The sequence below is a fragment of the Setaria italica genome, chromosome V, assembly GCF_000263155.2.
Source record: "Setaria italica strain Yugu1 chromosome V, Setaria_italica_v2.0, whole genome shotgun sequence".
NCBI lineage: Eukaryota > Viridiplantae > Streptophyta > Magnoliopsida > Poales > Poaceae > Setaria > Setaria italica.
This window is the reverse complement of record NC_028454.1, coordinates 34,262,471-34,290,178: the sequence shown is the minus strand read 5'-3', so window position 1 is coordinate 34,290,178 and position 27,708 is coordinate 34,262,471. Positions and strand designations below refer to the sequence as shown.

At 46.0% G+C, this 27,708-nt stretch overlaps 1 protein-coding gene and 1 pseudogene across 1 annotated transcript; one reads left to right on the top strand and one right to left on the bottom strand.

Moving 5' to 3' along the window:
* The first annotated feature begins 221 nt into the window (after positions 1-221).
* Positions 222-2,550, top strand: LOC106804354 (uncharacterized mitochondrial protein AtMg00810). Its single transcript, XM_014805224.2, has one exon. The coding sequence runs from the start codon at positions 547-549 to the stop codon at positions 1,864-1,866; it is 1,320 nt and encodes a 439-aa protein (XP_014660710.1). The 5' UTR covers positions 222-546; the 3' UTR covers positions 1,867-2,550.
* A 414-nt stretch (positions 2,551-2,964) lies between these two features.
* Positions 2,965-10,325, bottom strand: LOC101771918 (annotated as a pseudogene).
* Positions 10,326-27,708: the final 17,383 nt, after the last annotated feature.

Below are 27,708 nucleotides of genomic sequence, written 5' to 3'. Positions count from 1 at the left end.
ATGACCTGGTCTGCCGGCTCTACGTCCACGACATCACCGCCGCACCATGACATCGAGTTCGCCTCACCACCAAGTGCTGGAGCCAGCGAGCAGCTGGACAACGATCACAACGATGACGCGCCACTCCGTTTCCGCCGCGTCGACAACGTGCTTGGCCCGACCATGGCGCCCGAGCTGGCTGCACGGGACCTGGAGGAGCGGCTGTTGCTGCCAAGTGACGCCCAGCCGACGTCGTTTGAGGAGGCGCTGCACCACGAGTGTTGGCGTCATGCTACGCTGGATGAGATGACATCCATTGAGGCGAGTGGCACCTGGGAGCTGGTCGAACCGCTGCCGCGCACGAGGCCGATCGGCCTCAAGTGGGTCTAGAAGACCAAGAAGGATGCAGCCGGGGTCATCACCAAGCACAAAGCTCGGCTCGTCGCGAAGGGGTAAGTACAACGTCAAGGGATCGACTTCGACGAGGTCTTCGCTGCGGTGGCGTGACTCGAGTCTGTGCGGTTGCTACTCGCCCACGCTGCCTGCGAAGGCTGGGCAGTGCACCACATGGATGTCAAGTCCGCGTTCTTGAACGGCGTTCTCCATGAACAAGTCTACGTCGAGCAGCCTCCTGGTTTCGTTCCCCAGGGGCACGAGCACAAGGTGCTCCACCTCGTCAAGGCGCTGTACGGACCGCGTCAAGCCCCACGTGCCTGGTACTCCAAGCTTGACGAATCGCTGCTCAAGCTCGGCTTTCAGAGGAGCGCCTCCAAGCACGCCGTCTACCTGCGTGGGATGGGCGATCGCCTTCTTGTTGTGGGCGTGTACGTAGATGATCGGGTGATTACCGGGGCCAACAATGTCGACATCGACACATTCAAGGCGGAGATGCAGGCGATGTTCAAGATGAGCGACTTGGGGCTACTCCATTACTACCTTGGTCCGGAGGTGTCACAGACCGAGGCCGGGATCACCGTCAGCCAAAGCGCCTACCTGGCCAAGATTCTGGAGAACGCAGGGCTGACTGGATGCAACCCAAGTCACACTCCAATGGAGCCTCGTCTGAAACTCAGTAAGTTGAGCACCGCCCCAGGTGTTGATCCTATTCATTACAGAAGCATTGTGGGCTCGCTGCGATACTTGGTGAATTCGAGACCAGACTTGGCATACTCGGTGGGTTATGTTAGTAAGTTCATGGAGAATCCGACCACTGAACATTTGGGGGCAGTCAAGAGAATTCTCAGGTACATCTCTGGAACTCTCAGTTATGGCTGTCAGTACCAGAGGAAGAAGGAGGAGGCCAGTCTTGTTGGCTACAGCGATAGCGATCACGCGGGCGGCATCGACACGTGGAAGAGCACTTCCGGTGTGCTCTTCTTCCTCGGCAACAACATTGTCACCTGGCAATTCCAGAAACAGAGAGTCGTGGCTCTATCCTCTTGTGAGGCGGATTACATTGCCGCAGCCACTGCAGCCTGCCAAGGAGTCTGGTTGTCACCTGGCAATCCCAGAAACAGAGTTGTGGCTCTGTCCTCCTGCGAGGCGGAGTACATTGCCGCAGCCACTGCAGCCTGCCAAGGAGTCTGGTTGGCGCGTCTTCTCGCAGAGCTCAAAGAAGAGAAGATCGGCGCCATCACATTGAAGATTGACAACCAGTCCGCCATCGCGCTCAGCAGGAACCCTGTCCTCCATGACCGCAGTAAGCATATTGATGTCCGATATCATTACATTCGCGAGTGCGTTGAGGAGAACAGGGTCCAACTTCAGTCCATCGGGACCTCGGAGCAGCTGGCGGACATACTGACTAAGGCTCTGGGGCGTGAGCAATTCTGCAGCTTGCGTTCCAGGATAGGAGTGCATGACGTACAGCATACACACAAGGATTAGGAGGAGATTTGTTAGATACTCCTTGTGTGCTAAATTTAGATAGCACTGCATGTTTCTTTTCAGCAACTGCATGCGCGCGAGCACCGGCCTGTGGTTGTCGCGCGCCCGTAGGAGGTCGTGGCGCAGATAGCTGCCCACGAACCTGAGTGCACAGCATGGACGACTTTGCGCGTGCTGATCATGTAAGTGACTCTTAGTAGTCTAAGTTTCCAATAAAAAGAAGAATAGAAGTACAGAAAAAGCTGCGCTTCCAGGCAGCACCAAAATCATCTGTGTCCAGTTGTCTTTCGCGTTGAGTTTCTTGAGCTTGTCTTCCTCGTTTCCGGCTTGCTGTGCTCCCCGTCGGCGTTCATCGCCGACCCGAGACTAACAAGGAGAGGTACGGTGGCGCCGGCACAGCCCGACACTGGCATCAGCAAAACGGGGGCCCGCTCCAATGGATTCGCCGGCCGGCGGCATTGATGTAGTATAGTACTACTGGTGACCGCTGCAGCTGGCCCGGTGCTCCCGGAATAGCGATTCCGACCTCGAGCAGCGGCGGTGGAGGCTTGTCCACGCTGCCGCGGCTGCGGGCGTCGCGAGCTCCCCCGGGGATGTTGACGCGCGCGGCGTCTCCGCTCATCCGACGCCAGCATGCCATTCCTGGCGTGGTGGTAAGTTTGCCATTCTCATCGACTGATTCGACAAAGTAGCTAAGAAATTTAAAAGATGTATGTTCGGATGTGGCGGGTTGATATTCGAATATTTAGCCTTTACTCCAGATTCATAGCAAATTCGAAGGATTTGGAGTTCTTGTCATAAGCAGTAGCCCTTCAGTGATGGGTATGTGCACTTGTGCTGTTGTTGTGCACTTCTTTCATTTCTGCAAAATAGTAGCAAATCGCTTGCGGAATGAACTGGAGTAGGATTAATTTGTTTACTCCTATGCACAGTTTAGATATAGCATTTTGTTGTGGAATTGCAGGCGCTGGATTGTGATCTTAAATGAACAGCATAAGCTATGACAACAGAAAACAAAAATCCATGTCTCCCTTTGCATATCTACACTGCAATGCACATTACAAAATTAGCCAAACACTTGAATACTAAATACAGCAAATAAAATTTTACCTCTTAAATTATTCTTCAAATTCCAGTGATCTCACAGCGAATTTCAACCATATAAGCAAAGAAAACAGGCAAGGGGGATTTACAATGCTTGTCCCTAGTAACAGAGGCTCAAGTTAGATCCTATGGTGAGCTCGAACGAAGTTCGACTAGTGAAGTGTAGAATCCATCTTTGATGTTCATCAGTGTCTCATGACTTCCTTTCTCCACTATCATGCCGTCCTTGAGAACCGCAATGATATCAGCACCTTTGATTGTTGACAGGCGGTGCGCCACGATAACCGTAGTCCTGCCAACCATCACATGGTCCAAGGCATCCTGCACAATGCGCTCAGACTCAGCATCCAAGGCACTCGTCGCCTCATCAAGCAACAATATCCTAGGATCTTTCAGTATGGCCCTTGCAATAGCTACCCGCTGCTTCTGGCCACCGGATAGCTGCACCCCTCTTTCCCCAACAGTGGTCTGATATCCCTGGGGAAGGCTTGATATGAACTCGTGCGCATCAGCTAACTTTGCGACCTTGATGAGCTCCTCCTCAGTGACCTCCCCTTGCTTCCCATAGGCTATGTTGGCACGGATTGTGTCATTAAAAAGCACAGGCTCTTGACTCACCAGTCCCATTTGATTCCTCAGCCAATTTATTTTTAAGTTCTTAATTTCCACTCCATCCAGTGAGATGGTACCTGAATCAGGTCTGTAGAATTGCTCTAACAAAGCTATTACTGTTGACTTGCCACTACCACTCTCCCCAACAAGTGCTACTGTCTGTATAAAACCATAAGTCCATAACGTGAGTGTTGATTATGTTGTCGTACAAATAATGACACTGCAGTGCAGAGGGATAGAACATAGAAGTATGCTAACCTTGCCAGTGGGAATATGCAGTGTAAAACTACTGAAGATTTGAACATCTGGGCGGCTTGGATACTTGAAGCTTACATGTCGGAAATCAATGTCACCCTTGACCTCGTCTAATGTCAAACCTTCATTGCTACCTGAGTCAATTTTTGACTTCCGGTCTAACAAAGCAAATATGGATACAGTTGATTCCTTGGCCTTTTTGGAATCAGAAGCCAAGGCACTTGTTTCAGATATTCCAAATGTTGCCAACATCAAAGCAAAGAAAACCTGCAAGACATGAGTTAATCTGTCTAATGTTTAAGAGGAAGAAGTGAGACTGTAAAGATAAAAATACTATTGAGAAGATCCATTTTTAACCTTGAAAACAGCACTAAAAGTAGATTTGTCATGATGTATGAATTGTGCCCCAACATAGAAACAAAGACCATATGTAAGATTCAACAACAAGTATGAGATTCCAAAACCAAGGCCTGCAATCATTCCTGTTCTGACCCCTTGATTTTTAGAGGCTTCACATTTGTGATTGTATATTGTCATCACTCTTTTCTCACTGCAAAAGGATGCTACAGTCCTGATGCTACTGACTGCATCTGTGGCCATTTGACTTGCGTCTTCATATAATAACTGCAGAATCAGCAATCCAGTGCTATTACCTTAGCAAGGTGTGAAAAGGAGGGTCTATAAATACGTTCTGACTCTCATAATTCGTGTCAAAATCAATAGAGGGTGCATATGTATTTCAAAACTCAAACATACATCAGAAACTTTACAAGACCAAACTTTAACTTGACAATTAGAAAATGAATGCATATGTATCTTCAGTAATAGTTTCCAGATTTTGTGTCTTAACAAAGTCCCGGTTTCAGTTATTATTACCTTGGCATCTTCACTGAACCCCTTTAAGAACTTTATTTGTGCATAACCTTGTAAACCGACCAGTGGAATCACACAGATGATTATTAAACAGAGCTTCCAGTCTGCTATCATAGCAATGACAAATCCTGTTATAAGTGTTGAGGTGACCTCAACTGCCAAGGCCAAGCTATCACCTACTAAACGTCGAACATTCAAAGCATCAACCGACAATCTTGCACTAAGTGTTCCACTGTAAGATATATTTTGATCATCAGTACCCAAGGCCTAAAATTTCATAATCCTAAGTAGAATGATAAAAACCAACAAAGGGATAGAAACCAACCTGGAATTTTTCGGATCATCAAACCAAGCAACATCTTGGTGCACAATACTCCGAAATGACAAGGCACGAATACGCTCGATCAACTTTCCTCCAGTTACTCCAAAAAGGAAGTACTCCAGCGGTACTGCTATTATTGACACGATACCCAGCACAACACCGAGCAATCCCCAAAACTGAGAATCCTTTCTTAGTTTGTCTGCCGGCTCAAAGAAAATAATGATAGCATTTGATATTATTATACCAGAAACTGGTAAAAGCATTCCATGAACTGCTGCAGCAAGTGACCCTAACAAAATAAATGGTAGCTCTGGCTTGTTCAGATTAGCCAGCCGTCCAAGATGAGTCTGCTTTGGGATCCCGCTGTCACCAGCCTCCTCTTTCAGATTCTCATTTGTATCATTGCCTTCAAGCAATTCAACTGAGCTAGGCAAGCCAAAAGGGAGGATGAAAGAGTGCCGACTGCTGTTCCCTGCAGAACTTCTGCCTATCAATTCTATCGATGTGAGCCTTCTACTTTTAGACATTGTGTCATATATACGGCAATCTAATTTTTGTTTGTCTTTTGGGCTTTTTTGGAGCCGAATAAGTTGAGAATAAGCACCATCAGGGTTTATTACTAATTCATCATGGTGACCTGTGTATCCATTCACGCAAGAAGATGTTCAATCAAGTTAAACATGTCGAGCATGTAATAAATGGACATAAAATTATGGGAAAGGGATCCTAACCTTGTTCAACTATTTTCCCTTTCTGAACAACTGATATGCAGTCAGCATTCCTCACAGTGCTCAAGCGATGTGCAACCACAAGGGTTGTTCTGTCCACCATGATCCTATTCAGTGCCTCCTGAACGGTTCGCTCTGATTCCACATCCAATGCACTAGTAGCCTCATCTAACAAGAGGATTTTGGGATTTTTAATGATCGCTCGGGCAATAGCAATCCTTTGCTTTTGCCCCCCAGAGAGCTGAGCACCCCGCTGACCAACCGACGTGTCATAGCCCTGGTACGAGGCAAAATGAAAATATTAGCACTTCGCAGACAGAAGAAATAGAATACTGGAGTTAATTTGTTGGTTTTTTAACATACATTTGGAAATTTATCAATGAAATTTGCTGCATTAGCAAGCTCAGCTGCCCTTTTGATCTCTTCGATTGTTGCATCCTCTTTTCCATATCTGATGTTATCCTTGACAGATGCCATAAAGAGCAATGGCTCTTGACTAACAAGACCAATCTTCCCTCTTATCCAACCAAGCCGCAAACTCTTGATGTTAATCCCATCAACCAAAACCTCACCAGCCTGTGGATCATAGAATCTCTCTACAAGACTGATCACAGTTGACTTTCCACTTCCACTCTCCCCAACTATAGCCATTGTGGTGCCGTTAGGAACATGTAATGAGAATCCATCGAATATCAGTTGTTCAGGCCTTGCTGGGTAGCTGAAATATACATCCTTTAGCTCAACATCACCCCTGATGTCCTCTAGCTCCTTACCAGATGCATCATCTGGATCAATCTCTGGTTTCCTCTTGATTGTAGTGAACAATCTGTAAGCTGCAGATTGTCCTGCTGCAAAAGCTGCAATGCAGGGGGTTGCATGCCCTAATGACCTGCCAAAACAATTTGAAATTAATCGATACAACCAACTATGTAGCATTGAGCATCATAACAGAAGCTACTTTTTCCATCTCATAAAGAGAGACTCACAATGCCCCAACCATGACAGCAAACACGATGCTAACGATGTCTCCTCCTGAGTATCCTCTGCTAATAATTAACTTGCCGCCATACCATATTGCTAGACCATAACTAGCGAAGAATACGAAGAAAACAGAACCCCTGCCAAAGCCATTCGTTATTCCTTCCTCGACAGTAGCCTTGTATGCCTTGTGTGTGAACTTATTGTACAATGCAATGGCCTGCTTCTCACCATTAAAGGAGATGACCTGTGTAGCCACAAGAAATCCAGTGAAATGTGGAGATCTTTCTGATACTAGCATTATTCAAATCGTGGTATTGTTCAGCACACGGAACTTACTGTTTTTATGGCCCCGATTGTCTGCTCGACAACATTGCCTGCATCACTGTATGATGCTTGCCCCTTGCTAGATATTTTGGACAGCATTTTTGAGACAACTCCGCCTGCGATGACAACTGGAGGTATGCATGACAGCATGACAAGAGATAGTAGCCAACCTTTCACAAATGCTACAATGAAACCGCCAATGAAATTAGAAGTCAGTTGTAGAAACTTGCCGACCTGTAGAATTATTCACTAGTCAAATTATGCAAAACTTCTGATACAAATTGGTGATAATAATGGACAGATTTTTGCTTGTCCTCATCAGTTTACTTGTTGCAGAGCTATTACCTTCTCACCAATAGCATCCTGAACTATCACAGTATCTCCAGACATTCTTGAAACCGCTTGTCCAGTTGTCAATTCTACATCAAAGAATGCTACATCTTGTTTCAGGACAGATTTGAGGTACAGAGATCGAATGCGTGTCGCCTGCCTTTCTCCTGTCATTGTCCAGCATGAAACCTCTGCGCAAACAACACATTGGCCTCAACTCTTACACTGGTGTGAGCAACATATGTCTTCAACATGTAATAGAATTCTTTTTCAGTTTGTATAGTATCAGTTACTGGCTAAAAAAGCAGAGTCTCTGTTCCTCATAATAATCCAACAACTAGCAGCAGCAATGTCAGTTTGGTGTTGCAAATGTATATGAACACTGAAGGTTAACAAAGCCTATTTCTTTGTAATGAAATGAAACGCAGCTCTCCTGTCTTTTGGAGAGAGAAAAGATTAACAAAGCTTATCCATACTTACGAAGAAAGGCAGCAACCCCTGTCCCAGTGCCCAGGTACACAAAGTTCAGAACAACCTGGACAGAGAAAAGGGTGGACAATGAGGAGGGAAAAATGTATACATACCTCACAAAATTGTGAAAATGTAAGAAATGAGTTGTTTGAACTTTGAAGGTAACTTCTAGCTGAAATTCCTGAAGAGGATTGATGAATTTTATCACAATTTTATTCATGATCCTAATGGCAGACTGTTTTCAAAGGAACTGCAATCCAACAAACGTGGCAGAGTGGATGGTCCTCTTGTCCTTTTTCAAAAGGAAAAGGAAAAATCTATGGATTTCTGACCTATTATGTTGACATGTTGCTTCGATTGGAACAACATATAAGTTACAGTCTAACTAATCCACTTTTGAAACGTAGCTTTCATAGAAGCACACTGCAAAGGCAGACTTATATCTTTGTAAAAGTGAGTCCAAGACGAGTGAGAAAACTACACAACAATTGCTAACACATATGTAGTATATATGGAGAAGTGTATTTGGCGGCTGGTGGCGATCACAGTTTGACGACTACTGCGATGACCCAGAAGCCAGAAGTATACGGACTCAAAAACAGCAACAATAGCTTAGACGGGGGTTATTTTTCTTCAAATCAGGCTACTAAAGACCCCAGATTGACCTCTATTTTCACATCTTCAAATACAGATCACAACTTGACAAGTGTGGATGTACGACATGAATAAAAAAATCGGTTGGAAGCTATATTAGGTGATGGTTGCTAGATAAAATAAGAAAGAATTATGTATGATGTTTGTTAGAAAAAGACAAAAAGAATAAGAATTATCGGGTTGAAATACCCTCTCGTCTCCCTACCAAAAATAAGTAACTTGCCCGTGCATCCGTGCTTAATGTCCATACAACATGGTCACGTTTCATGGATAGTGATAGTGTGCGATTTAATTTGGGGATGAATGCATGCATTTTTACTAAGGTCCCGTTTGGATCATTGGAATTGAATTCCATCCTAATAATCATAATTTAGACACAAATTAATTAAGCTAATATAATTGTATGTGGAATATAGTTGTATATTATAGTTGGTGATATGGGAGAGATACTTGTATGCTGCACTTCTACTATAGAGAAGCGAGTCTAAGAGCGTGCTATAAGAATTGAATTCCATTCTAATAACCATAATCTATAGAATCAATTTCCATCTCCCACCCCATGAATTTAAGATAGGCTTATATCTAAACTTTGGAAAGTTGTGGAATGCCACATTCCAACATAAATTAGCCTACTCCATAAATAGATTCCAATTCCTTGGACCCAAACGGGGCCTAAGGCTAATCCCAATCTATAGTATCGTACTCCAAAAATCTAAGATGACACGTAGGAATAAACACCATCAACAATACATAGTATATACTTCAATATCCAAGACAATTAATTTTTTTAAGGTTGTGTCTACGAGAGTGGACCCATAAAATTAAATTTCATGATAGAATATAAGATATTGTGCCAAAGCCAGGTCAGTCTCTAACTCCCAACCCATTGTGTCTAAGAGTACTGCCCATATTGCCATACCAGCGAGACACCAACTTTAGAAAATGCACTCTACAAACTATGATTCTTGGTGCGGATCTATAATAAACTTACACTATCTCCTCTCCACCAATCATATTTGTTCTTCATCTATCATGAAGACACTACCCTCTTCCAAAACAAAATTTGGTAGTATCTCCGTAAGTTTTCGTGTAAAAACTGAATCTCGCCACGGGCCGGCCACCGCCGCGACCATCCCTCTATTGTCGGTCATCTTCTCCAACTCCGATAAGCCATGGCCCCAAACCCCCTTTCTTGCCACCGCTAGCCTCGACCGCCGCCCAAACCTCATAAACTCTAAATCCCTAACCCCCTAAATCCCTAACCCGGCTGGCCTCCACCACCGCCCGTGGCCGGTGCGGCGACCCGCTGCCCCACTCCGCCCACCTTCCACCCGCAGCCACCTTTGTTACTTTCTCATATAAACGAGAGGGCTCTCGAGTTAAGAGCTCTCAATCTAGTTTTTGTGTATGCTTATATATCATCCCCGAGCCAACGAACACGCGAAGGCAACAATGATTCACACAGGGGCTGAGTTTTCATCAAATTAGGTGGCCATGAAACGGGGGAACTGATCGACCTTTGTCTTCGCATGTTCGCATAAGGATGGCAACTTCCCGAGTGTGGGAGATGCCCAAATAGAGTGGGGAAAACGGTCCGAATATGTCACCTTGATTACGCGGTCGAGGATGGTTTCGGTGGTGGCGCCGCCGAAGGCATTGATGAGCTGGCCAAAGATGAGCGTCATGAGCGGCTGCGCGAAGCCGTTGCCCAGCGCCGCCACCGTGCCGACGAGCATCAGCAGCACGTCCTTGCCGTCGGCGTACCCGAACAGCCCCACGAACGGCACCATCTTCCCCGCATCGCCGCCGCCGCCCTTCTCCTTCTTCTTCTCCTCCAGCCCTTTCGCAGCTGTCACCGCGGCAGCGTCCGCCATTGCTCGCGCGCGGCTCGGTGTGTACGCACACTGCACACGTACGTCTGCCGAAGGTTGCAGCCTTACTCTTACGGCTACAGTTTGCCTGCATATTTATGGGGTTGGGTTGGTCGTCGCAAGGATATCATACTAGTTACTGTACTAGCACGAGCTCAGCCTGCTGAAACATGTTTACGAAGATGGTTTCAGAAGAGAATGAGGAGAGAAGTATTCAGTCATGTGCATTTCTGAAAGAGCAAAGTGCAACTATACTCAGTAATCACAACCATGCCGGCTCTTCGTTGCGGAACGTGGTAAAAGCACAATTTGTCACTTTCTTTCTTTAATACGATATAATGCGCATTTCTTTTATTTGTGTATTCGGAAAAAAAAGAAAAACGTGAACTCGTAAACTTAGAGTTTGTGAAAGGCTGACAGCACGGCCTTAAGATCCTAACATACTATATGACTATGAGCATGTTGGTCTCAAAAAATAAAAAAAATATTTTATATTGTTTATATGGATAAGTTCTACTCCTAATTCTGGACTGGTTTCTGCGACTCGTGCAAATCATATAAGCTGGATTCCAGCTAACCGAGCGCAGCTACGATTTTTTATGGTGAAATCTATCCACCGGGTTCAATTACTTGACACAGCATGGATACTTGTATTTTTCTGAATTTATTCTATAAATTAACTGGCACTATTCTTTTATAGGGATAGAATTGTGTGTGTATATTCATAGAAGTGAGTATGTGTACATATATATGAGTCTGCATTTGTACTTGTGTTTCATAAAAAAAGCTAGACTCCAGAGCGTTGAGCCAAACGGCACTTTAGAGCATGTATATGTGATCATTTACATTTGTGTTTCGTAAAAGAAAATGATAAACTGGACTCCACGACATCTTAGACGACATCTTAGAGCATGTCTCCCAATTTCTAAAATTAAGTTTTCAACTAGTCCAGTAAGTTCTACACTATTTCTAGTTTTGGGAGTCTCAAATAGAGTAGTAAATTAGACGTCATCATTAGGTCGATAGCATATATATTGAGATGATCAAAATACATATATACAAAGTTCAATTTGAGGACGAGAGCCTTATGGTCAATTGGAGCTTTTCATTTTACTTGATACATTAAGGTTTAGTCGATTTTAAGTGTATTTTGTGATGTACTTGATCTCTCCATGAGGCAGGGCTTCCTCACCATATAAATGTGAAGGGCCATTTCTGGATCAAATCCATACAAATCAATTTTTTTTCAACTTTTACCATGTGCAAGTAGGAATTCGAATGCAGCATATTTAGTGCCGCTTCTAGTGGGAAAAAATATGGATGAATTTTAAGCATCATGTGAAATCTTCTTGCACAAATTAAAGGTTGTGTGGTAAAAGAGAAGACTAGCAACGAGATCCTATACTGACGAGTGGGCTCTCTCTCTCCCTCTCTCTCTAGCATTGTTGACCCATGACATTCATAGTTAAGACATTATTCCTTCATTTTTAAATACTCCCTCAGTTCCTCTTTAATTTATACACACGCATATCAAGATTCAAAGTTTACAATCTTTGACCAATAAGTTAGCTAATATTTTTTTACCTTTGTAATGTGAATATGACATGGTTTGATTTCTAATGAAATGTACTCTCCAATGATTATCAATTTATAACCATAAATAATATAATATAAAATAAACAAATAGTCAAAGTCTAATTTGGGAGACCGTACCATGTTATACCAGTCCTTATAAACGAATATATATTAAGTTTTATAATGGAGGGAGTATCGTTTATAACCCCCTGTCGTCGGTGGAGTATATAAACAATTTTAAGCTAATTAATCTAGCTCGTTAGATGGAAGAAATTATATGTCCGATCCATATCAAATGAAAAATACGATAAACAAGCTTTAAAAATACTCAGAAAATTCTGCCGAGATACAAGCGCTATTGCAGGTACCATGACAGACGTAGGAATATCATATCGTTGTGTTCGTTGCGAGATTACGTCGTACTTGCATGGATAGCAATGGCTACTATAGACCATTGATCACATATTCACATTAACAATCTTTTTAGGTGTGAGAATATCTTTGGATTGGACCACCCTGAACTCAGCAGTTGCCCAATGTGACGGAGTGTGCTCAGTTGGTTGTCACGCTTGTATTTATAGTTAATTATTATTTTAATAGTAGATAATGTACTTGTTGATAGAGAGGCATCTGTGATAACTTCATTAATGATAAGAAAGCGGCGTCTAGCCTCTCGGATGCGTTTATACGGTTACAATGTGTGTACATTCACAGGGATGAGTGTGCATATATTTGTTACCAACCAGCGTGCATTAATATATCAGTTGGTAATATCAACAAGTACTAAAGGATCCTTCAGATGCATGGTCGTTAGACATGATACTAGTACCGTGTCAATTTCTGGCCGGTATATTTAGAATTTTGGGGTGTAGATCGAAACCCATTTCTCTATAAGCGAATTCCACAGTAGAAGATGATTTGGCTGACTTGATCCTCATATTTTTTTTCCTGATTGGGGAGTTTTCCATGTTAAAATTGATGTCTTTTTACTTGATGTGTTGCTTCGGTGATTATCCTCTATATATGTATGGCATATATGTTGTCCTTCGAACAATATGTTGACATATTGAACTGATTTCTGCTGCCACTACCATGTATGTTGTGTTAGCGTGGTTATCCTAATTGTATCAAATAAAAAAGGATTTTTACTATGCTTGGAAAAAATTAGAGCTCTGCATTAAAAAAATCGTACCACCAAGAGGAATCAAATAGGTGGAACCAAGTAAAAAAATAGTATGTACTCAATTTAGTTTGATTTTTAAGTTTCTTCCTCAGATCGAAAAAAATAATAAAGAAAGTACCTGAAGTACTAACAAAATATAATAAGCACTCCCTTGCGGCTTTTATTTTTTGAACTAAACCGTGCCCCTATTTTTAAGTGGAGGTACGCATGATAGCATCCGGCGCACCTAAAAATAATACAGATTTCTGAGGGTTCGGAGACCATCTGTTTATCATCTTGTGTCGTACATACATCTATGGGCCCACAAGAAGGTTTGGACAGACCTATACATAGGGCTGTACATCGAGACGTGTCAGACATGGGGATTATGGTGTAGGGCGGCGTAGTCTGCGTGGAGGATAGGAACTAGTCGACGACTCGGAGACTACTCGTAGCAGTTAGAGTAGGACTCTCTGGTCGAATCCAACTAGTATTCTTGTAAAACAACCGACCTGTAACCCTTGTAACCCTGCTCCTCCGATATTTAAGGACGGGCAGGGACCCCCTCCAAACGAGTTCAATTGAATACAAGCAAACAACACACAGGACATAGGGTATTACGCGATCTAACGGTCCGAACCTGTCTAAATCGCGTGCCTACGTACACCATCGAGTTCCTGATTTCGGCAACACCCACCAACCAAAAGTCTACCTTGGGTACTCCCTTAGGTAGGTTGCCGAGTTTAAACACCGATAGCTGGCACGCCAGGTAGAGGAAGTCGCCGAGGTTTCCCTTGCGAGTTCGATGGCACAAGTCATCATCAAACCCGCAGTTGCGTTCGAAGCAGGCGTGACGTTCATTTTCGGCTCCTGGATCTGCGTCGCAGAAGGCGCTGGAGGCTTCCACTACCACAACGCGGAGGCTCCGAAGGAGAAGCTTTACGACATCAATCTTCATCACCAAGCTTTGGAGGAATTCGTTGAGAGATTCAATGAAATTTTTAACATGTTCCAAGGATCGAGAAGTAAGTTCGAGTACTACTCGGGCTCTACATATACTCGGATTGGTTCTCACGAGCCGGCATTCCAGCCATCGTGCGAATCGATTCAAAATCTGAGTCAATTCCCGTTCGGACTCCGTAACGCGGCTGCCACCTATCAAGCAGGCCTGTCTAGATTGCAATCCAACTCGGGTGTGATCGAGAACCCCAATTACGATCACTACTCGGATTTCGACGAGGAGACGCCATTATCAGGTCCGAAGTAGGGTCTGGTGATCACTTCGATCCCCAAGGCAGATTCATCTACTGGCCTGGCATGAGGCCACCCGCCCTTGCCCAGGACAACGAGTCACGCTTCATCACCCACCTCGACGTTCTCCCATACTAGGAAGGGACGTCCTTATCCCCTATCCGTGAAGGTGATGGCTCTACAGAAGTCATCATCTCAAGTTCTGGAAGTCACTCTCCAGACAAAGAACTCTTCGCCCTCGTTGCAGGGCAAGATTTGGAGGAAGGCGATCCACTAGAGACGAATCCTCGACACGAGCGTCACTCAGATGATGTCTCGCAGGATGAACTCACTGCCAACATTGTCGGGAAGGAGACCGAAGCTCAGAGAACCCGACGACAAGCAAGGAACGTAGTGAGAGTAGACCGTCGCCGCCGGCTTGTAGAAGGGCTCCTGATCATGAATCTGGACAATGCCTTCGAAGCAGTCCAAACATGGCAACACCGTACGCCTCTCGCCACCATTGCTTCCATTGATCTCATCACTCACGCCATGCCGTAGGATAAATATACCAGACAGTTGGCAGCTCTGGCGGAACATGCCTATGACCAACTCGACAGGCAAAATCCGATTGCCTCAGTATCACGTACTCCGTCCCAATAAAGTTAACACGGCAGTAGCTATAGAGGCCCTGCAGCTCCTTCAGCTCGACAGCTCGAAGGCGCCAGACAAAATAGGGATGCGCCCAAGGGTAGTCGGACACCTTCTATGGGAGGCTGCCACCACCACAGAGCTGATCCTGAGCCCGCGCGTCCCATGGGAGATCTTTGAGAGGCGATAAACATCAACCGCGATGCTCATAATATCATCGAAGGATGACATCATGAGCGCGAACTCGAAGCCGACTTCAAGGGCGACGACAACAATAGCTTTTTGGCTTTTACAAGTCAGGTCAGGAAGACTATTTTACCCGAGAAATTCAAACCTCTAGGCATCTCCAAATACGATGGCAAGTAGGACCCATTTCAATGGCTTCGATGCTACTCATTATCAGTTCAAGCTGCAGGAGGGAACATTGACACAAAAGTCATCTATTTCCCGTATGCATGGAATCAGTGCCGCTCACTTGGCTCAAGTCAATGAAGTAAAATTCGATTGATTCATAGCAAGACCTCAAGAGGGCATTTACCAACAACTATGCGGGAGCAATGTAGCGTCCAGGAAACAGAATTGACTTGGCACAAATTAAGCAATAGCGAGACGAGACCCTGCGAAGCTACCTGTGTTATTTCTTCGATAAGAAGGCCACCATTGTAGACTTCTCGGAGCAAAATGTGATCGACTGTTTCCAGAATGGCCATTACAATCGCCGTATGTTCCAAGACTTTGGTAGGCAGCGCCCCCATGATGTCAAGTCACTCAATACTATGGCACAAGCATGGGCAGATGAAGAAGACAAGGAGCTTGAAAGGTTCGAGTCAAATCACAACCGAGGCCAACACAACAACAATCAAGGCAACGGACAGGACAATGACAAGAACCGCAATGGCGATCATCGAAATAACTACTCGGGAGGTCACAACTACAAGCGCAAAACAAACAATACTGTCGCGGTGATGTCTCAATCATCCAAGAAAGGAGGTGGCAGAAGCCAAGAGAGGCCTGCTTTCAGCGAGCTCTTGAAAAAAAATGCCCATGGCATCCTCACCACAAACACGCTGCGATAGACTGCTACAGCCTACGTGGAGTAATGAAGGACTTGCTAGAACCATCGAGTACCAATGACAAAGGAAAAGCCAAGGAAGACGATGACGAGAATGGCAATGGCAAGTTCCAAACCCCATCTAAGACTGTCAATGTCATTTTCGACGGGATCCCGGGTACCGCCTCGAAGCAGTCCCAGAAGCTAGTGCTACGAGAGATTAGGTCCATTGAGCCTGCTATACCCATGTCCCTCAAGTGGTCTGAGGTACCAATTTCCTTCTCTCAGAAAGATTAGTGGACTAATTTCTTAGAACCAGGATGATTCCCTCTCGTCTTGGACCTGGTTGTTGCTGGCTCCAGGCTCACCAAGTTACTTATCAACGGTGGCAGCGGCATCAACGACTTGTTCGCCAAGACTTTGAAGAAGATGGGCCTCAACATCATAGAGATGCTCACCCCGACGAACCCTTCCTTCTATTGGATCGTCCCAGGCAACGTGGCTATACCTCTTGGACAAGTAGTCTTGCCAGTTACCTTCGGGACCAAGGAGCATTACCGGACAGAGTACATCCGGTTCGAGGTAGCGGATTTTGAGACTTCTTATCACGCCATCCTTGGAAGACCAGCATTGGCCAAGTTAATGGCCATCCCACATTATGTGTACTTAGTACTCAAGATCATACACATCCCTCCGTGGAGACTTGAAGAGATCATACGAGTGCGATATAGAAGCTGTCAAGTTAGCCACAACTTCTCAGGTGCCCAATTCAATGCAACAAGTCTTCGTTGCCTCAAAAAGCTCTCCCCGACCGAACTCGAAATTCCAAAGAACAAGTCGGGGGCTACCAAGGTCAAGCCGGCAAATGACGCGGATATCAAAGCCATTGACCTCGAGACCGGCAATACCTCCAAGATAGCCCTAATCGGTTCAGGGTTGGATCCTAAATAGGAAAGCGCGCTCATCAGTTTCCTTCACACCAACCGAGATATCTTTGCGTGGAAACCAGCAGACATGCTAGGGGTGCCCAAGGAGCTGATCGAGCATTCACTAAATGTGGATCCGAAAGCACTCCAAAGAGACAACGACTACGATGATTCGCCCAGGATAGAAGGGAAGCCATCAAGAAAGAGTTGGCAAAACTACTCGCGGCGGGTTTCATATAAGAAATCTACCATCCTGAGTGGCTCGCTAACCCCATCCTGGTTCAAAAGAAGAACAACAATGAGTGAAGGATGAGCATTGATTACAAAGATCCCAACAAGCACTATCCAAAGGACCCCTTCAGGCTCCCGAGGATCGATCAAGTCATCGACTCCACTACTGGATGCGCACTGCTCTGTTTCCTAGATTGCTACTCGGGGTACCACCAGATAGCTCTCAAGGAAGAAGACCAGGCCAAGATCGCGTTTATCACCCCTTATGGAGCTTTCTTCTATTCAACGATGTCCTTTGGGTTGAAAAATGCAAACGCCACCTATCAACGCGCAATCCAGATGTGCTTTTAGAGACAGCTGCACCGCAATGTCGAGGCGTACATATATAATATGGTAGTCAAAATCAGAAATCCAGACGACCTCATCGCAGACTTGGATGAGACCTTCGCTAGTCTGCGGAAATTTTGATGAAAACTCAATCCAACAAAGTGCGTCTTTGGCATACCATCCGAGAAACTACTTGGGTTCATCATTAGCCACAGAGGCATTCAAGCAAATCCCGAGAATATATCCGCCATCATCAATATGCAAGCTCCACCTAGCATCATAGACGTTCAGAAGCTGACTGGGTGTATGACGGTCCTTAACAGATTCATATCAAGACTTGGAGAACGGGGTCTTCCCTTCTTCAAATTACTCAAGCGGCAAGACAAGTTCCAGTGGATCGAGGAGGCAAACCAAGCCCTGCAATAGTTGAAGGACTTTCTGTCAAAGCCACCGGTACTCATGACACCTAGCCCCAATGAAGACCTGCTGCTCTACATCGCTGCAACTACTAACGTCGTAAGTACGACAATAGTAGTCGAAAGATCAGAACTCGGCCATCTATACAAAGTGCAAAGGCCCGTCTATTTTGTTAGCGAAGTACTCTCAGATTCCAAGGCTAGGTACCCACCGGTCTAGAAGTTGTTATATGCCATATTACTCACCTCGCGGAAGTTGCGGCACTACTTCCAGGAACACAAGATCTCCGTCGTTACTAACTTCCCCCTGGGCGAAATTCTCCATAATCGAGACGCCATAAGCAAGATTCCAAAGTGGGCAGTGGAACTCAGAGCATTGTCCCTAGATTTCAAGGCAAGAACAGCGATCAAGTCCTACGCTCTAGTCGATTTTATGGCAGAGTGGCAGGAAAATCAACTACCAACGCCGGCTGAGCGCTAGAGCATTGGGTCATGTACTTCGATGGGTCTCTCAGGCTCAAGGGCGCCGGCGTAGGGGTACTCTTGATATCTCCCGAAGTCGAGCAACTCAAATACGTCTTGCAGATTTTCTGGGAGGCATCCAGCAATGAAGTTGAATACGAAGCGCTACTGCATGGGCTTCGCCTGGCAGTATCGCTGGGAATCAAAAGATTGTTGGTCTATGGTGACTCACTGGTAGTGATCAACCAAGTCAATGATGAATGGGATCGCAACAAGGAGAATATGGACGCATACTATATGGAAGTACACAAGCTCAAAAACAAATTTTCGGGCTTGGAGTTTCACCATGTAGTCCATGACAACAATGTCGTTGCGGATGTCTTGTCCAGACTTGGCTCAACTCGCGCCCAAGTCCCAGCAGGACTCTTTGTCCGCAAACTACGCAAGCCATCCATAGCGGAGCCGGCACCCTCTACAACCACCGATAGCGGTCTTGAGGCACTAGATCGAGAGGTGATGATGATTGATGTGGATTGGAGAACCCCGTTCATCGACTACATAAGGGAGCAAAAAATACCCTCGGATAAGACACATGCAGAGCAAATCCTATGACGAAGTAAGAATTATGTTCTAGTCGGGGACAAGGTCTACAGAAGAGGCGCATCTTAAGGAGTATTCATGAAGTGCGTCACATGACAAGATGAGAAGGACATATTGGAGGAGATTCACAAGGGCATCTGGAGCAACCACGCATCCTCACGCATAATCATGGGCAAGGCTTTCAGAACAGCGTTTTATTAGCCCACCGCCCTAGCGAACGCTGAAGAACTAGTCCGCCGGTACTAGGGTTGTCAATTCTTCACCAAGCAGCAGCATGTCCCTGCCTACAAGCTTATTACCATATTGCCAACATGGCCCTTTGCATGCTGGGGGCTCGACATGATTGGTCCGCTTCCTACAGCGCCCGGAGGATTCAACCAAGTACTAGTAACCATCGACAAGTTCACTAAGTGGATTGAGGTCAAGCGAGTAACCTGCCCCAAGGCACATAGAGTACTCGATTTCCTCGACAAGATCGTCCACCGTTATGGATTCCCAAATCGGATAATCACAGACCTAGGTTCCAATTTCAACAATCACGAGTTCTGGGAGTATTGCGAAAATAGCGGAATCGGCGTTCAGTACGTCTCTGTTACTCACCCGCGGGCCAATGACTAGGTTGAGAGCGGCAACGGGATGCTACTGGAAGCCTTAAAGAAAAGATTGCATGACATTGGCAACACCAAAGGAGGCAAGTGGCTCAGGGAACTACCCAACATTCTCTGGGGGCTACGTATTCAGCCATGTAAACCTACGGGGCAATTGCCCTATTTCCTAGTCTACATATCAGAAGCCATCCTTTCTGCTAATGTGATGTGGAAATCTCCAACTGTCGAGCAATACGATGAAGGAGCGGCAGAGAAGACAAGGCGTCTAGACCTTGACAGCCTAGAAGAAGCCCGTTGTGTAGCACTTGTCCAATCTGCAAGGTACCTTGAGGGTCTTCGCTGCTATCATGATCATAATGTCAAAGAGTGTTCTTTCAACATAGACGACATGGCCCTCAGCGAATCCAAGACACCACGGGGCTGCACAAGCTTAATTCGTCATGGGAAGGGCCGTACATCGTATCCAAGGTCACAGGCCCAGGATTGTACAGGCTCCAACACCTCTCTGGCGAAGATGTCGACAACTCGTGGAACATCGAGCATCTCTGTCAATTCTATCCATAATCAGAAGACTACGCAGCATTGTAAATAAGCTCCTGGCCACTGTTGTCAGTTTTCAACATAATAATGCAGTTATTTTTCGTTGAAATTCGACTACCCATTCTCGCCTCAATTGCAGCTCGCAGAAGTGGGTCAGCAGCATCTTAACGAGCCATTGAGCTCTTCGGGCCACAACACCCTAGTATGACTTTTAATTACAAGTCTACATGAGTTATTCAGTTCACCCGGCGGTTCGCTATGCGAACTAGCGGCGCGAGAGCCATGAAATCATCTGAGAGTCCATAAACTACCCGAGTGACCACTCACTTCTGACAAATTTGTCTTAAATGCAGCTCGTATTAACGAGTTTCACAGTTTCAGGTTCCCAGGGCACAGCGTCGACCCCACTCAGAGAAGTCGAGGAGACAAGCCCTAGTCAGTGGAATCCTGAAGAGATTACTCGATGCCTACTACCGGAAAGCTCGGGTACCCGAGTACCCAATAACTCGCTTCCGAAGAGGCTCACAATAGTAGCCCAGTGCGCAAACACTCACCTCGGTCGTACAAGTAAAATCAAGACCAAGTGTGAGAAGCACTAAACATCAAAGATACACAAGTCACCAGCAATGAATTTGCATTAAAGATGTAACGTCATTTGTACATCATCCTATTACAAAGCTACTGTTTTTCCTGTTACAGAAGATAGGAAATTCATTGCAGGTCCAGGTGTTTGGCGACTTCCTCGGCGATGGGATCCACCTCCTGCAAATGCTGCTGGAAGATTTCGTCCGAGCAATGCCCCGCTATCCCTTCCGCGACACAGGACAAGTCGGTGTTGGGATAGAAAGACTTCATGAAAGCCAACAGCTGCTTCGAGATGGACTTCGCCATCTTTTGGATGTAGCCGGCTATCTTTCCCAGCGCATCTCAGAGTCTCTCTACCATTGGGTGAGGATCTGCGCCATCGACTGGAGGCTCCACCATGTCAGCAAGGGCCGGACCACCGCAGATAACTCTTGCAGCTCCAGCTTACAGGCCCCAAGATCGGCCTATTGCACTTGGATAGTTGTCATGATGTTGATCAGATTGACCTTGCCATCCCGGCGCATCTTAGTTTCTTTCTCCAAGTCATGCACCAGCTTGGACACTTGCTGCCCAAGCCTGTCATGCTGATTAGTGGCCTGGTAGTAGGTGTTCTTCCAATCAGTTATAGAAGCCTTCAACTAGGGTTCCTGATTCTTATACTCTGCACAAATAGAGACCCAATGTCAGTCAAAAAGACTACAGGCTACCAGCAGACGCACACAACAAAAAGAGGAGTACTCACCTTCAAGCTTCTGATGTAGTGACTTGTTCCGGGTAGCAAGGCGCTCTTTCTCCTTTTCCAAGTCCTGAATCTACACCTAGAAAGTCGTCGTCGTGTTGTCGAGCTTCATGACGAGTTGGGAAGTTTGTTGTTGCTCCTCAGCCAGCTCCTTCTCCAACGTCTCAGTACGCCGCACGGCCTCGCCATAGTCCCGCAGCAACTGGGACTTCTGGAGGGAGCGGTTGATCAAGTCCTATTATCCAGAAATCAGTACTCGGGTGCCGCACAGAGTACAAATTGTGAGCATCCATAAGTGAAGTAAAAGGCTAAGTTCAAACTTATCTCAGTGTAGGATGCAACGCACCAATTCATCTCGATCATGGTGGCTACCATCTGTGCATCCAGCTGAGGATCTTCAACCAATTGGTCTTCCTCAGGAATCACTCGAGCTTCAATGGTCGATTCAATCCTCTTGTTGGGCACTAGGATAATCTCTAGGCCAGACGATGTGCCGGGCTCGGAAGACGTCCCGACAGCGGTGGCCACGGCTTCAAGGGCTTGGGCGGCTTCAAGCTCGGGGGCTGCGGGAGCAGCAACGTTGAGGGGGATGGCTTCCATGGCCACAGGTGGGGATGGTATCTCCCCGGGAATTGCCATGGGAAGGGCCTCGGGTACAGCAGGCTCGGGGGCTGACACTGCAACAGCAGATATTGAATCGAGTACGTCATGCATCAGCACAACAACAAGTGATGCGGCACCTGTCTTTGCCGCCAGAGTTGGATAGGGCTGCATTCAACAGGGTGGCTAGTGCTATCGGTTGTTGGCCTTGATCCCGATGACCCAAGGTCTATGCCAGAAGATGCCCTGCACAACACAGAGTATTAGTGACAGAAGTCAACCAACTACTCAAGATAGAATTGGTACTCGACAATATCAAATTACTTACCTAGTGGACCGTCGCAACTTTAGTAGCGGCTCCCCCACCAAGCGCAAAGGCCTGATGGTGGGGGAAGGCTCCCCTGGCGAGGCTTGTTTTGGCGCGATCTGACTACCGCCAGCCAGGGTAGTCCTCTCTTCCTCCTGCGTGGACACCTTGCTACCCGCAGGATCTAGTTCAGCAGCGGGAGGTTCTAGATCACCTTCAACCGTGGCGACCTCCCCGGATACTGGAATTCCAGGTGGGACGGCGCCAGTAGTCTCCCCCGTCGCCTCAACCACTTACGCGATTACCTGCAAAGACCAAAAATCCTGATAAGTGGTCGTGGCATCAATATACACATATAATGGTACCCGCACCTCCGGATCTTGCCCTTCCTTGAAGGTTATTACTAACAGGGGTGCAGGCTCGACGATGCGCATAGTACTCGGAGCGCGCGTCCTACTGATCGTCTGCTTCTTCTTCGGTGGCGGGGCCAAAGCAGTCTCAAGCTCATCATCCGCAGGGCGCTTCAATGAGCCAGAGGATGCCCTAGCTTTGTTCGAGGCACGGACCTTCACACAATATGCCCCAGCAGCATTAGAGTCTGAGCTGCAGGGACTCAAGATTTTTCTTCTTCCTCCTCCTCCACGGCCCCCAGTACAGCAAGATGCCGTCCAAAAACTCACGAGGCGCTCTCAATGTCGTCGGAGCCAGGAGGAGGGAGCGAAAAGAACACAAGTATATCTTCCTGCATAAAGATAGATAAGTCAGAAATAACAACGGCTTCAAATAATTATTTGGGGGCTAAGGCCATGGGTACTCAATGCTCTTGGAGGATTGGCAGTGAAGAATTCCGGGACTACCCGGGGGATCTCATTAGCGTTCTTAAACATATGCTTCAACCTCGCCATCACCCCATCAATGGAGATTTCCTCAGGCGTCATCGTCAATGGGTCATCGAGGTCTGAGTACTCATAGCCCCAAGTGTGGCGGAGCTATAGGGGTTGAACTCGCCATGAAGTTGAAGGCTACTCCAACTTCTATCAGCCCCTGATTCTTTAGTTGGGTGTCTTGGCTAAGAGTTCGGGTACTTGTGTTGACACTAAAAATTGGACGATGGCCCTAGCTTCAACGTCGGACACACGACCCAGGAGAATCTGCTTAGCTCATGTTCGGGTTGTCACCCTGGTGCGGTTCGTACGGCGTGCCAGTCAATATGACCTGTTGATTGACAAGGGGAGAAAAGTGTTAAATTTAAAGGTTTCGATCGGCTAAAGTTTCGATCTGTTTTGAAGGATGTATCAGCAAATCAGCCAAATTACTGTAGAGATGACTGGCTATAAGACAGCCGATGATCACGTAGCAATTGTAAAAGAAACTGCTAGAGTAATCTAAACAATGCTACAGAAGCAACACTTGTTCCCGTGCGTCGGCTCGTCAATCCATCTGTTGTTCCACTCTGGGCGGTGACCAGTCACCTTTGGCAGCTTTGGATCGTGGTTTCCAATGTAGAACCACTTCTCCTTCCACTCAGAGTGTGATTCCAACAACTTGTACTCCAAGTACAAGCTGCTACTCTTCTCCCGCATCTGAATTCCGGTGCCCTCGACTATTGCAGTACACTCTAGTTTCGGCTGCGGCTTCACACGAAAAATCTTGTGGAACAATTGAAAATGGGGCTGAATCCCCACGACGGCCTCACATAGGTGCACAAATATAGCGATGTGGAGGATACCGTTTGGATTGAGGTGGACTAGTTGAATCTTGTAAAAATTCAAAAGACCCCGAAGAAAATCAGAAGATGGGATGGCAAAACCCCGCTCGACAAAGTGGGCGAAGGTTACCGTCTCCTTGGGGTACTCTTTAAGCGACCACGGATTACTAAAGGCACATCTCCAGCCTATGGTTGCTTGATCTTGCAACAGCTTCGCTTTCTCCAACGCGTGGATCTCTTCCTCCTTCATGGTCGACCTCTTCCAAGCACAGGCAGGCGTTGGCGGCGCGGTTTGGTTTGTCTTCCCAAATTTGGGTGGAGGCAGCTGCGACTCTTTCCCTTTTCCAAATTTCTTCCCGGAACCCTTAGTGCCCCTGGAAGCAGAAGCTTTTCTTCCTATCTTAGATGTCACGAGCCTCTTCACGCGCATATGCTCGGGGGCTCACAGGAGGGAGGTGGTGTTGGAGCTCTTAGATTGGATTGCGGCAGCGCTAGGCAGTAGGGTTTTTTCAAGCGCAAGTGGTAGATGGCAATAACGGAGTAAACGGAGGTAATGGCCCCGATGTTTTCACCTTTGGCCGTTAATTTCGCATCTGGCCGTCAGTTTCCAAAGTTACCGCAGGAGATAAGGTTACTATTGGCCATGGTCACGATGACTAGTGGTACTAGTTGATTCTTATACCTCTTGATACTAGTTGGGTAATGGCTCGGGGCTGTGTGCCACGTGTCTGTCGGCTAAAAAGTTTTTTCTCCGGAATTTAAGGCGAAGACAACGCAAATGCAGATTGACCCTCAGCCTGATTTTTCGATTCAACCTAAGACTTGGGGGCTACTCCATATGGAGCATATATAAATTCAAGGACAGATACTCAAGTCAGCGTTAGATGAGGATTGAGCACATTCTAGCCGTATGGCAGTACTCCAGTTACTTGAAGGTTCAACTTTGACAAAGTACTCAGAAGAGCACCAACAACTAGTCGCATGAAGCCTGTAAATGTACTCGGGACTGCTGCATTTGACTAAAACGTACTCGAGGGCTTATCGTACATACATCTATAGGTCCACCAGAAGGTTTGGACAGACCCATACACAGGGCTGTACACCGACACGGGTCAGACATGAGGACTACGGTGCAGGGCGACGTAGTCTGCGTGGAGGACAGGAACTAGTCGAGAACTCGGAAACTACTTGTAGCAGTTAAAGTAGGACTTTCTGGTCGAATCCGACTAGTACTCTTGTAAAACAACCAACCTGTAACCCTGCTCCTCCGATATATAAGGACGGGCAGGGACCCCCTCCAAACGAGTTTAATTGAATACAAGCAAACAACACACACAACGTAGGGTATTACGCGATCTAGCGGTCCGAACCTGTCTAAATCGCCATCGAGTTCTTGATTTTGGCGACACCTACCAACCAAAACTCTACCTTAGTACTCCTCTATGTAAGTTGCCATGTTTAAACACCAACATCTTGCTCCTCTGTTTGTCGGCTACTGGATTACTGCGTCGGATCGAACAGGTTTGGCTTGCCATGATTTTATTCTCATCGAAACATGAAGATTGAAGGGGATCATCATTTATTCTTGGTGTTGCGTACCACGCTAATACAGTAGTTCGTCGATAACGAAGCGTAGCTGTCTGCGCTCTGTTCACGCGTCGATAACGAAGCGTAGCTGTCTGCGCGTCTGCGCTCTGTTCACGCGTCGATAACGAAGCGTAGCTGTCTGCGCTCTGTTCACGCGACCGCACGCTAGTTGCACATGCTTATGCGCATTTCATTTTCAATTTTCAAGTGTCACAAGTCAATTTTTGTTAAAGCACGACACAGAAACAGAAGCTCCTCACGAGCGTACGCTCACATGCTGCGTTTGATTTTAATTACCTTTGATTTTATTTTATAAAAATAAAGTCTAGGAGATCCATGACTTCATTAGATTAGTCTTAGTGCACAGTTTCGTTGCAGCTGAGTGTCATAGGGATGAAACACCTCTTCCCCTCTTAATTACCTTGCTAAGTCAATAATTTTGATACGTGCTATTGAATGTAATGCTATGAAACTTTCACAAAACCCTCCATTAAAACTGGTCTTACGTTTTTGCACGTCAAGAATTAAAGATGCACACTAGTACCACTTCTACAACAAAGATCCTTGAGTTCTCGAAACTAGGATGAGGTCTGAGAAAACTTCCATTTCGTTTCACTAAATGATACATGTTACCTGCTGGTGTGCCTAAAAAACGTAGAGGCACGGTCCAGCATGTACCATGTGCTTCCGAACCGTCGTCATCGCAGGCCGCCTATAACCGTTATCCGCTAACCACTTCGCGGCCACGATTCTGACTGTGAGCGAAGCCAAGCGTGACAAAACTACAAGCTAGAGGTGCTAGACTAGAGTGTCCAACTAATCGACGAGCGTAGCTACACGACCGGTGGCTGTATGGTCGACGACGCATAATGCAAAACTATTTTTTTCCCTGCAGGTGGTAGTCTGAGGAAGCAAGCTTGTTCGTTCAAAAAGTACTCTTGAGCAAAAAGACATTTTATGGGCAGTCATGATGTCTTCGAAACATAATTTTGGCTACATATTTCCTTGAAATGTAAACTTGGACCATTCTCAAAGAAAAACTCAAAAATGTATATGGTGAAGGTATATATTGATGACAAGATTTCTTTATACAACAATTTTATCAGCCTAATCCAACAACCTGCAAAGGCATGTTCTACACACAATAAGATGTTGATGATTCTCTGAGTGTTTTTTTAGAATGGCTGGCGATTATTGGTCTTCTTTATAATTTTCTTTAAAATGAACATGCAAAGACTTATTTATCCTAATTGAGACAATCCCCTAGACTTATTTATAAGTGGCTGATGGTTTTTTTTTTTTTGCTAGGAAATGTTTATTGCGATTCTTTGTCGCTAATTTGCTTTCGGGAATATCTAAATTAAACTAAAAGACCTTGTCAGGTGACAAGAAAATGGTAAGAAAAACGATAACTCCCAGTCATTTAAAAAGGACACTTGAGAAATCTTTGATACCAGGAGCCTTGTGCGCAGTTCAATTTTGCGTTTCAAAATACACAAGGCTATTCGGGGCCCCGGAGAAGCCGAACATGAGCTGTGCAAACCGGCCCATAATGTCTTTCGCCGCGCGGCGACCACAACAACAACGTAGGTAGACAAATCCAAAGCAAATGGGCTCAATTGTCTTCCTACGTGAACAGCCTACCATGACGTCGTTGCTATGTCGGTATGTTTGGCATTTTCTCATCTGGTTGCTTAAGGCAGCTCAAAATTTTTGGTAAACGATTTGATGGGTGATTTGGATGAGGCGCCCTAATGCTCACGGAAAATCTGTCTTGGATAGCTATATGAATTATTATGATTTTTTCAGATTTATAATAAATCTTAAGGATCAGGATCCAAACTGCCCTTCCAAACAAGTTTGCGTTGTACTTCGGGGATCAGTAGAGCCACATAGTTGCACAAATCATGACCTCTTTGCGTATCTACACAGAGTCCATAGTTCAAAATGTCAACCAAAAGCTTACAGTGATGCAAAGAGAAGTTTACTTCTCGAAGTTCTTCTGTAAATCG

What these genes read in the sequence shown, in the direction of transcription:
- LOC106804354 (XM_014805224.2), top strand. Translation starts at nt 547, where the DNA reads ATGGATGTCAAGTCCGCGTTCTTGAACGGCGTTCTCCATGAACAAGTC.